At 40.0% G+C, this 12,677-nt stretch overlaps 1 protein-coding gene across 9 annotated transcripts in view; it reads right to left on the bottom strand.

Moving 5' to 3' along the window:
• Window positions 1-12,677, bottom strand: part of Phc3 (polyhomeotic homolog 3) — a 79,897-nt gene that overhangs the window by 11,958 nt on the left and 55,262 nt on the right. For 7 of the 9 annotated variants that reach the window (XM_028764632.1, XM_028764622.1, XM_028764651.1 and 4 more), the window contains 3 exons: window positions 6,709-6,823; window positions 4,520-4,652; window positions 4,199-4,430 (listed from right to left, as the gene is read on the bottom strand). In XM_028764632.1, coding sequence (XP_028620465.1) covers window positions 4,199-4,430; window positions 4,520-4,652; window positions 6,709-6,823 — 480 coding nt within the window. Of the gene's footprint in view, window positions 1-4,198; window positions 4,431-4,519; window positions 4,653-6,708; window positions 6,824-12,677 lie in introns of those variants that run through there. The other 2 variants (XM_028764676.1, XM_028764685.1) reach the window with 2 other exon arrangements.

Genomic DNA, 12,677 nt, shown 5'->3' with positions numbered 1-12,677 from the left:
TAATACCCAGGACTGCTGGATTAACATGTTAGAATGCTGCTGACATACGTCATGCTGTTCAACTCATAGCATCAACTTCAAAGCTTAATATCACTAGACTTATTTCTATTTTTGATTTCTGTTTTGTAACAGTCTGTATAGCCCAGGGTGGTCTTAAATATATTCTTCTGTTTTCCCAATACATGCTGGGATTACAGGAAAGTACCGTAATCCACACACATCCGTTTTTAAGTGGAGCTGGGAACGGAATCCAGAGCCCTAGGGATTCAGGCAATGCTCTCCTCCTGAACACGTCACCCCTCACCTTAACTTCTGGTAAGAAAACAAGTTGTCATTGTCATTACACAGCTGCAGGGCAGTCTCCTGCAAGTAGACAGTGCATTAGCTCTCAATCTAGAGCAGGCTCTTACTACCTGAACCTTGACTGCTTCTCCTGTCCACCAACATACGTGCACAGCCACCTTACCCAGTCACTTCCCTATCAAGGTAAAGAAACTTCAAAGTTAGTTAATGAACTACGAAGCCCAAAGAAGGGATAATTCAAGAACATGACAGCTTCCTTGCAAATAGGAAAATTATAAAAATTAGCTTAAGAACAGCACCTAACAGCTTTAAAGTTTTTTGTTGTTTTGGTTTTTTTGGGTTTTTTTGGTTATATTCAAATCAGTATTCCAAAGGAATCCCAGGAATCAGATGAGGAGAGATAGAAGTGGCTAACCTGTACCCTGGAATACAGCAGTTTTACCAGGATGATTCTCCTTCCCATTGTAAACTCCCTCTGGCTTGTGTTAAGATAACAAGGCTCAAACCCAGGGGCATCTTGAAGTAGTAAGTGTGGCACACATATGATTACAAAGGATAAGTGAAGAAATGAGGAACTGAAGAAATGTAAGGCATTACGGAGACATTATGTGACAGTGTGACTATGGAGAGCATCCTGTGGCTGACACCCTTCAGTGGTGTACTCCGTTGTGTGGCCAACACTTTCCTCAGTGTCCCTCAGTGACTCCATTCTTTTCTCTTCACTGCCTTCTGACACAGCAGCTTTTCAGTGTCTCTATTCTGGTAATTTCTCAAACTTTCAACAATTTATATTTCAAAATCCTATATAAAGTTTATATGGCTTTGCCCATGTACCACACATAAGAAACCATATAGATGAAACAGGATTACTCACCATTAAACAAGCCCTTTTTTTTTTCCCCAGAGGTAGCTCTCAACAAAACTGACTAATCTTGCATCTAGTTGTGACTTCATCCTTCTTTTATGGAAGAACTAAAGTTCTCTCCAGTCTTATTTATAAGAGCCCAGGGAAGGAAAGAAGAGAGAGAGAGAGAAAGAAAGGATAGGACTCAGATTCAGAAATCAGGAGGAGCAAGTAGTAAGGGCCACAGGAGCTACTGTGGGATAGAAGGAAGGAGCGGCCCTGGAGGAAATACCCGGCATGCTCTCTTGTTCCTCCTGACTAAGATTCCCTTTCAGATGTAGTCAGCAAGAAAATTGGCAAAATATCTCTAAAGTGTATTGGGAAACAGCATGATTAAATAGTATACATAACTGTCATATTTTTGGATCCTAGTTTTCTCAAGCCAAACACAAAAAGTATCCATACATTAGGACAGAATGGGAGGGGACAAGCAAGTATACATCTAGAAACTTACTGTGGAAAAAAAAAGATTTTTTTGTATTCAAGATAACTTTAGCAGGAGCTCTGAGTTCCTGACATCCTGCCTGCCTGCCTGCCTGCCTGCCTGCCTGCCTGCCTGCCTGCCTGCAGCCAAGCACTGACACACAGGTAAAGCAGCAGGGAGTGTGGCTGGCACCCCTCACCCAGGCCAGAGCACACACAACTCTTGAAAAAGTGCTGCCTTTGCCTCCTGCCTAAATCCTCCAGTTTCCACAGTCACTTTGATTTGAAATCCAAATCAAAACATTTTATGTACAAACTGACTTCACTAAAGCTACAGAAAAGACACCAAGTGCCACTCAATACAGCAGAGTAATCACATCCCCAAAGACAGCCCAGAGCTGTACTTTACAGGAGAATTCCTCGTTGGCCTTCCTACAGAGAAGTCAAATCTACAGATCCACAGATCAATACAGAACAGTCTTTCCAAAAGGGCAGTTCACTGAAAGGCGCTAAAGAAGATGGCCTGCGACAGTTGAAACTGACAGAAGTGTTCTTGTGGGAGACGTTTAATGCACACAAGGTTATGTTCCTCTTCAGAATGCTAACAGCTCTGAGATTCCAGTTTGCTACTTGGAAGTTTAACATAGTCCCAAAGGTGTATTAACATGATACACCAAGATAACAGAAACCCACCAGTAAATACAGGTGCCCTGATTACAAGAAAGCACATCCTATCTGGAAGAAACATGTAAGAGAACAGAAAATGGATAAACTAATTCCTACCGAGAAAAGCTTGCAAAGAGACTACTCAGGAAAAAGAAATAATGCTGAAGGGTTAGAAAGTTATTTAAAAATGCCAGAGAAGCAGAAAGAACGGTAAACACATTTTTCTGGTGTAAGATATACCTTGAACTATAGAGCATTACTCTGAGGAAAACCTTTAGAAAGGTAGTAACAGAATTCACAAATAGGATGATTTGGTCTGTCGAAGCAATTCAGAAATACTCCTGTTTCATTAGCAATAACTAAGTAGAGCCAATCAAGTCTTTCTCTTCGTAATGATATGTCCTTAAATGCACATGAACTCAGTAAGCCAAGAATGTCCAGTTTTGGGAATGGGTGTTGAACTCAAATGAAGGAAGAACAAGACACAGTCCATGAGACTAGTGATCTACTAAAGCAGTCCAGAGTAGGCACAAGCACCTGGATGCTAGGAAACTCCATAAAAACAGCCCTTGAAGTGACCCAACTCAGCAGTAAGGGTAGCCATGCTGGTTATCTGGGACAACTAATTGCATTAGGTCTAAAACAACTTCCCTGCCCAAAGGAAAAGACATCTCTGCCCCAGTCAGAATCCAAGGAGACAAACCGCAAAGCCTCGGGTGATCAGTTTGGACTCCAGTGTTATCTCAAGACCACTATGCTGGTTTGAAACTAAAGCTTAGTTTTGTTTCCTTAAATATTAAAACAATCATCAGTGAAGTTCCACCACCATAACCCTTACTAAGAGACCAAGTTTAGAGTCTAAACATACTGGTCTGCTGTTAACATACACCTTGGTTTTCTTACGCAGGTGCTTACAAATTTACATGAAACATTCTTCCTTTAAACAATTCTCTCTTCCTATAAACAGGACTATACCTTGGGTTTGTTAAAAATTAGCATTTAGAAAAGCTATAATACAATAATAAAATTAAAGGGTTCAGTAAGTGAGGTAAAATTTATAACAGCAATTTTTAAACTACTATTTCTAGATGTATTCCTTCAACTCTAAGTTTGCTTCTAAAATGTTGGTTACCTTCACAGGAAGATAGGGACATCTCAATAGTTAGCTCAATTTAAAATCACTTTAAAAGTGTCTGATGAATAGTCCAAGTGAGATGTGTGTCTTTAAGTCAACTCACAACAACACCAGAACAAAACATGGCTTTAAAATCTCATTTTCTACGTTTATAATACCAGTGTTTTACAAACATACATTTAGTGTGGATCTCACTGCAAGCAAAGGCCCCATCCTCTTTGGATGCCAACCCCTTAGAGGAATGTAGATACAAAAAAACTGTTGCTTAAAGAGAAAGGAAGCTGAAGATGGTGAGAACAGAGAGAGGAGTGGAAAGCATAAGGCTGCCCTCAGCGTTAAAATGGATGCAGCTTTCTAAGAAGAAACCAAAAGTTTACCCTATTCTATAGTATTGATTAGCTTTCAAAAATAAATATGCACAATATGGCCTTCCTTGTCTCAGTTTCAAAAGGAGTTAGCTGAAGAAATACAACAGCAACACAGCAAAGCAGAGAGGGAAAGTGTCTGCTTCACAATGCTGACTCTGGAGAGTCAGGCAGAGAAGACAGCATCCTAACACCCACCTGCTGTGGTGCCCCAGAAGAAGCAGGTCTTCACTAGTGTTAGGGGTATTAAAGAATACACAGTCACGCTGAGGGAACAAGAAAGAGGAAGACGACCGCACTTCAAAAGCAATCACTCTTTAATTTTCACATGCACTGTTTCTCTAGCCTTTACTGCCAAAGGTGTGGAGAAACATTTCCAGGCTCGTGTGGTGAGTTACATACCAGGCAAAGAATGGATGAAGGCCCAGACGTCGTCGACCGTCCATATGGAGGGCTCCGTCTGTGCGACTGGGAGCAAGTCACTGTTCTCAGGCATCTTCCTAATCCTCACATCTCGAATCTCACGCTCTCTTTCGCGCTCACTCTGCCTGCGCAGACGGGTCGTCATAGCAGAGGGCACAGAATCTTCATGAGGGGCCAAGTCTTCTTCTGCAGATGGATAAGTAATTGGAAGCTGGAAAATGCAGTACAAGTAAAATACAGCATTGCACTTCCCTTGCATTTCTGAAAAGGACATTGTACATTGAAAAGCTTTCTACAGACCTGCCTAAGGATATGTTCTCTTGCTGCCCCTTCAGGGCCACTTGGACGACGGCCCCGATGCCCAAGACTTTGATTATCAGGCTTACGATTCCAACGACTAAGTGCAAATTTTTTAGAACAGCTAACGTTGTACCTAAGAAATTCAAGAAAGAAAAAATAAGCAATATATGGGACAGCCCATAGTATTAAACTGTAACTTTAAAGTACGATTGTGACACAGTAAGTACTAGATAGTTATTACCCAGTACTAGTACCTCACACAGTACATCCAACTTAGTGAATGGATTTACTTATGCTTCAGGTCAAAAATGGCCTCTGTGTATATCATAAAATATCCCTCAACATAGTACTAGACACCTATAACAATGTAATGATATTTTCTCCTGATTATATAAGAATAATGAGAAACCTGCAAAATGCAGAAGATAATTTGCAAAGCAGCAAGAAAGTTTATCATTCAAGAAGAGATATTTTATAATAAATACTTCCAATGCTTATTTAAACTATATTCCAAGTAATATGTTTAGAGATTTGTTTTGTCTTACTCTTTTAGTGTGTGTGGAAAGGGATATGCAGATGTGCATCACAGATAGATACAGTAGCACATATGTGTGCAGACACATATACACATGTGGAGGCCAGAGTTTGGCTCTCAGCACACAATGGAGGCTCACAAGCATCTGAAACCCCCATTGCAGGGATCCAATGTCTTCTCTTCTGCCTTCCACATCAGGCACACACATGGTGCACATATATCCTTGGAGGCAAAACACTCACACATTAATTTTGTTACTGATAACTTTTCCAGAATAATATAAGTAATTTTGCTTACCTATGTTTTATGAACATATCAGAGATGTAAATAAAGAATACTATGAGAACTAATAGACTATTTCTCTTCTAAAAATGCAAATGTGCCCTGAGAGCTACTAAAATCATTGATACTCCTGCTGTGTTCACTATGGGCTTACCTGTGGGCTCGGCAATGTTTTGATTTCTAATTAGTACATCAGGTGACCAAACTTACTACTGAGGAAAGGAGAGAACTAGTTTTAAGCCTGACTAGTCTTTACATAGTTACATAGTTAACTCTCCAAGACTGACACCTAAGTGGCCAGGTAAAGAACAGCAGTGACTCAGTGACCTGACAGCCTCTCAGTCATGCTTCACTGTGCTAGCGTCCCGGGCCTCTAAGGAGGATTATCTGAAGTATACTATGTGCCTAACCAGTCATCATCTCTGGGAGAAGGGTAATGAGAGGTAGTATTAAGCGTCCTGATAAATTCCAAATAGTCAAGAGGTTGAGAATATCCTCAAAGACAATTTCCCAAACTTCCAAGTATTTTTAACCAGCATTAGAAAACTACTGCTCTTTCATGTGTTTTATGCAAACTGAAATTCAAGTTAAACATAAATCCAAATAACCCAATTATAGACCTGCCGCTACTCGTGGATAAACAATTGAATAATGGACTGCAACAGTGAGCTCACTTTTGAAAGAAACTTATTTCTGTTCTACTCACTAAAGGTAAGATCAACTAACTAGTTCTGCAGCAACTCTACAAAATGATATGTTCAAGCAAGAAATTCACTGGCTTCTTAAGGAGAATATAAGTTTCAAAATAATCAACCTAAACACACGCACATCTTCCAAACGAGCATCAGGTATTCCTAACTGCCAGGCTCTCTCCAGCTCCCACATTAATCTTTATAGACTAGTATTCTCTCTAGTCATGCTGGTACCTGGCTATGATCCCAGCACCTGAGAGGCAAAAACAAGAGGATCACAGAATGCTAGAGACCAGCCTGGGCCACATAAACCCAGGCCAGGGAAGGCTATCCAGCAAGATCCTACATAGAAATAATTTTAAAATTAATTACTAATTAGTAATTCATTTTTTAACCCACAAGACTAAGATTCTGTAACATACTAATCATGCTACAGGAGAGATTCTGTACATCACATCCTTGCACCAGATGACTGCTGCTTCGTTACAGGATATTATGAAACTGCATTATTATACAACTTACCAAGTAGCAATCTCTAGTAATGACATAGCAGAGCAGACTGCTGCAGATGGCACCAAATCTTCTCTGTGTCATCAGACCTCACTCTTACCTATGCTCAACTGTAACCTGTCTTGACTTTCTGCAGAAATTACTAAGCAAATCCAAGCACACCAACATACCTTTTGGCACATGACATTGTACAGAATCGTTTGGACCGTAAAAATTCATTAGGATATCCCATTTTTCCACAGAATTCACACTTGAGTAACTCACTATCCATTTCTTCCAATGTCTCTAAAAATGGAGGGAAAAAGTCAAACATTTGAGTGTGTCAAATTTCTTTCAGCCTAATTCTAGTTATGTAACGCAATCAGACCAATATGTCTTCAACTTTTCTGATTCAGAGCTACTTGGCTAGGCTCTTACTAATTCCTTGTGTCTACATTAACATTATGGGTTTTTCTATATAGTAAGTATATTTATACAAATAAGTATAAATTAGTTTGCTAAGAGTCCAGCATGTCTAAAATGTACAAACAACAAGTTATGATTTATAATCACTGAGAAATGAATAAGTGCCATATACCCACTGCCCACTAGATGGGACATTTCAGATAGCAGAATATGGATATGATTTTGGTACTCTATGCTGTGAAGATTTAGAGCATAGAAACTCTTTAAGTATAACCAATTTACAAAAGTTCCTTTTAATATTAAATACAATTAATTCTGCTTTTAAATCTCAAACAGACTCATAAGTCCAACTACTGGTGTGTTTTCTATGGTATTCCCCACTAAGTAAGAATCTAACCCCAACCCCAACCCTCTCCTCACTTTTCTCGCCTGCTTCAGGAATACCACCTAAAGCTCAATCTGCATGACCTTCCCAAAGAACGGAAGCAAGTGGAGAAACAACTAGCTCTGGTGGGGTCCCAAGTACATCATCTTTACTAATGAAATCACAAGGCAGGAAGTGGCCTTCTTGGTTTGTATTTTGTAAATGGTGCAGGAAATCAGATTTAGGGCTTCTCATCCTAGGCAAATGGTCTACATCTTCAGACCAGGAGTGGCCATTTAAAGGAGACTTTCTACCTTGCTATGTTTGCAAGTATGTATGTAAGCAGGTATGTGTACTCAACTACCTGGTATGTATACAAGGATATTTAGTTACAATGTAGATACAACTGTAAAAAGTAAAATAAAAACTGCCCCTTCACAAGGTCCCAGTTGTAGCATTATTGTCAACAGATAGTTTCTGGAGAAGGAGATTCATGTTCCCTTAGGTTTGTGGCCCCTGGTAAGATGCTCCAGTGGACCCCAAAGCCATGCACAGACTGGTAGCAGTAACTGAACTCAGTGGAGGCGGGGCACAAAACTGGGAGAAGGAAATGATGGGGAAGCTGTCTGGGACAAGCTGAAGGGGACCACACAGAGTGCATTTAATCAAAACTCATATACATGTAGGATATTTTAAAGAACAAATGTAAATGTAGTTTCTAAAAAATGAAAAATTCTTGGGCAGTGGTGGCACACACCTTTAGTCCCAGCACTTGGGAGGCAGAGACAGGAGATTTCTGAGTTTGAGGCCAGCCTGGTCTACAGAGTGAGTTCCAGGACAGCCAGGGCTGCACAGAGAAACCCTGTCTCGAAAAACCAAAAAAAGAAAAAAAAGAAAAATTCTGCCCCTTCCTAGAAACCTAGAGATGGCTTCAACCAAGTTGCTTGTCAGTCCTAACCTTCACATCTGCCCTTGGAGTTTGCTGTCCAATTCTCAGGAGTATCACTTGTGCCTGCACTGATTTGGAAAGCCTGGATCAGAGACAGAACTCACTCAACCACTACCACTGACAGAACTACCAAGAGACCATCTGCAAGTTGCTCAAAGCTTTGCTTCAGAGACTTTTAAAATATTAACACAACTGTGTAAAATACCTCATAACATGCTACTACTGTTGCTGTTGAGAAAAGGAAGAAATCAAACAGATGCTGTTTAAGAACAACATACCTGTAAAGCAGAACATCAGTTTATTCTTCATAAAGAAGTAACAACTGGAAATGTCTACTCTAGCCTAGGCTGGTGGTGCAGGCCTGTAACCCCAGCTACATTGGAAGCTGAGACAGGAGGATGTCAAGTCAAGGCCTACATGAACAACTTCATGAAACCCTATCTCCCCAAATTAAAATACAAAAAGACTAGGGATAAAACTTAGTTGTTAGGTACTTGCCTGGCACATGTAAGCCCCAGGTTCCAACCCCAATACTGGTAAAGAATAATAATTCCTATCCGAATGTTTGGGTATATTTTTAACATTTGTGAGCAAAAGCATAGAAAACCAAATAAACTTAAGATAAACCTATCTAGGTTTAGCTAATAACAATGGGCTTCTACCTATAGACACCTGGTCATTCTTCACTTTCTCTCAGAGACAAATCCCAGAAGCATGGGCACACAGGGTGAAAACTACTTTCTGCCCTAGGTGTGCATGACCTCTGACCCCTGACCCCTGAGATATGTAAGTAGAAATCCCAGCAAATCCAGACAATACCTTTCTCTGTCTCCCCAGTGTGAGTGTGACTGAAGGTGGGCCATACCGGAACTGCACTGACAGAAGGCATAGAGCTAGGATGCCCACCATCACCTAGCATCAGACTGAAGACTTGTGGACTGTGTCAGAGAAATCGAACCTGTATCATAATACATGCAACCCTTCAGTTTCTTTGTGTAAAGAGTCTCAACAGACTTGAGATCACAGGAAGATCAGCAGCAAAGAGGGGAAATTACCTGAAAACTGATCAATGCAATGATTTACCAGGGAAGATGACACACTATTTTGATAAATTACAAGCTATTATTTGAAAATTCTGATTATAGAACCAGCCCAAATAAAACAACAGTTGATGCTTGTGCTGATTAGTTCTTCTCAGCTTGACACAAAATTGAGGGTTTGGGCTACTTGAGACCTTTGAAGTCTACAATATCATGGGTAAGTCTCAGACATCAGACATAAGCCCCGACACTGTTGGAGTTTGGTTGTTTTGATCTGTTACTATGTCCTGGTTCTTCCCTTTTAGAATCAAAAAGAAGATAACTCATTTTAAATTTTATCAGAGCCCATAGTTGAGACTTTGGACTTCTGAAGTATTGAAATATTTAAAGACTGCAGGACTTTATTATACACAGTTGGACTATGTTTTATACTGTGCTATTAACATGGAATCTTGGGGATGAACAAAAAAGAAAAGGTTACAATAGAATAAGTGCTTGTGTGAAGTTACCAAGGGGTCAACTGTACTAGTTTTTTGTCAACGTGACAGAAACTAGAGTCATTTGGGAAGAAGGACTTCAAATGAGGAACTTCCTCGGTCAGACTGGCCAATGGGCATATCTGTAGGACATTTTTTAAATTAAAGATTGATCTGGGAGGGTCCAGGCCACTTTGGGCAGTACCCCTCCTGCTCCTGGGTTTTATAGAAGAAAGCAAGCTGAGCAAGCTATGGGGAGCAAGTCACTAATCGGTGTTCTTTCATGGCCTCTGTTTCAGTTCCTGCCTCAGAACTTCCCTTGATAACGGACTAATAACCTGTAAGGCAATTAAACCTGCCAAGCTGGTTGTGGTCAGTGTTTTATCACAGTAACAGAGAAGCAAATGTGGACAATCCTTTACAAAGAGATCTATATGTAATATGAATTTTAATAGTTTGCCTACTTTAAAAAAATGAATGTTTTTATACTGAAATTATATATACAAAAGCCAAAGCTACTAAGCAAATGACCTCACCATTTTACTCTGTATTACACTGAATGAACATTGTGTATACTGTAATAAAAATGCTCAAATGATAAAAAATGGCCTTGGAAAGTTAAAACTATCAAGTACTTATAAATGTTAGCATTTTCTATAATATTTCTAGATCTTCCTGCCCTTCCTGTGGCATCCCATCCTGCTAAACTGTTCACTGCTTTGATCTCGCCTTCCTCTTTACACTTTGACTACAGATACTGACTATATGCCAAACCTCTAAATACACCCAACAGAGAGATGACCAGCAAAATTCCAAAGAATTTTGAATTTTGAAAGAATTCAAAAAATTCTTTCAGCTTCTGACAACTGCCAAAAAAATTCAGTAAAGTTCCCTCAAGTCCAAGGTCTTCATCCCAGGTCCTGTAGCCCTGACTCCAGCTGTCTTCCACAGTTCCTCATGCACATCCTTTGTGCACCATTCATGTCCTAATGAGAACTGGTTTTCATATTATCTTAAGTCTATGCTCACCTCATTGTTTCTTTTAAGGCAAAATGTAGTTCAAACTTCATCAATGTAAGAAATTCACCAAGCTCTAAATAATTTCAGTCAGTTCTGTTCTTCCTATCTGGACATTCACTGAAAATTGAACACTTGCTGCTCTGTAATTCCTTAGTTCCCAAGTAAACACAAAGCTCCTTAAAGGAGGGAGAGTATGTTTTCACTTCTTCCTGTATGTACCCTCCATGTGCCAGCACACTAGCAATGTTATGTACTGTCCATTATGAGCCACAACTATCATGAAACATGTTATAAAACTTCCCAGATTTCCATGTTCCTCAGCTGTGTCCACCAGGGTGATATGATAAACACATTTTAGCACGGAACCTTCATTTACATATGTTTTACAGATAAGAGGAAGAAAAAGGAATACCTAAACATTCTTCTTTATTGCTTTGCATCTTAAATAAGTGTCCTCACATATAATCACATGTACAACTAAAAACATGTATCTGAAAATTAAATGAAATATAATCCTAACAATGAAAGCCACCATAGTGACCTTGTTTGGCTCCTCATTTATGTTAGAACATATCTGCTTTTAAGATGTCCCACTGTCTCAGCGAAATAAAATGAGGACAGTTCAGAGAGGACAGAGGAGAAGGAATGAAAAGACAGTGGAAAGAATGGGAAAGAGGAAAGCAAAGGATGCATGAGGGGATGGTGGCAGAGCAACTGAGCCAGGCCACAGCACTGCATGAGCCTGGTGATGGGGGCTCAACAGACTCGTCTCTACATGGGTGTGTGGAATGTTCCATGGTTAACAACCTTTTACATCACAAAGAATCAAACTGAACTTGAAATAATAAAAGTCAGTAAAAGTCAAATAACTATGATCAAAATTATCAAGAACAATCTCTCACGAAGATCCTCCTACATGATACAACTAGTTTGTTTTGTTTTGTTGGATCATTTTTTTTTAACCACATTCAGAGCCTCATTAAAAACAAAACAAGAAACACAGTGCAAGCATTTGCTGACTTTAAACAGGAAACTCAGGGCAGAGAACATCACTATTGTATCAAACTGTGTTTGCTTTCCCTCAGTCATTTTATCACCTCAGCTTAGAAGGGACATTCAGTATTAAAATATAGTCAGTTGAGGAGGAGTCTTTGACAATAAGGAGATTAACAGTACTTTTCTCTTAAACAGATGTCATCATCTATTGACTGAAGAGAACATCCTTAATGTAACTGGAATGTCCAGCTGGTTACAATAAGGACATCACCGTTGCAGGATATTTATCACACTGTGAACCCTGAGATTGTCAACTAGAAAAAACCTGTTTCTCATTGTGGTGAGGCTCAGCCCCAGCACACACCTTCAATCTAAAAACTTCCTGTAAACAAGAGCTAAATAAAGTCAAGATAGGTCAAGAGGTGGAGCAAGCAACTAGTTGACAGAGAACGAACATAAGAAAGCCGAGGAAAGAGAAAAGAGGCTTTTTGAGTTGAAGGGTATTTAAGATAGCGTGGAAGAGGAGGAAGAGGAAGAAGAGGGGGAAGAAGAGGAAGAGAAGGAAGAAGAGGAGGAGAAGGAAAAAGAGTAGGAGGAGGAAGAAGAGGAGGAAGAGGGAAGAAGAGGAGGAAGAGGGAAGAGGAGGAGGAGGAGGAAGAAGAAGAGGAGGAGGAGGAAGAAGAGGAGGAGGAGGAGGAGGAGGAGTTGTTTCCTTCTGAGACACAGGTGGAGTAGGAAAGTTAGCTGGGTGCTTTCTCTGCCTCTCTGAGCTAGTGGGCTTTCACCACAGCATCTGGCTCCTGAGTCCATTTGGTAAATCAAATATTTGGAATTTTGTTTTAAAAACAACATTTTGGCACTCAATGTGAAGCTTGAACCCATGACCCTA

Source organism: Grammomys surdaster, unplaced genomic scaffold (assembly GCF_004785775.1).
Source record: "Grammomys surdaster isolate TR1022 unplaced genomic scaffold, NIH_TR_1.0 62, whole genome shotgun sequence".
In the NCBI taxonomy this organism is placed as follows: Eukaryota; Metazoa; Chordata; class Mammalia; order Rodentia; family Muridae; genus Grammomys; species Grammomys surdaster.
The sequence above is the reverse complement of the archived record's forward strand: the minus strand, read 5'-3'. Positions and strand labels throughout refer to the sequence as shown.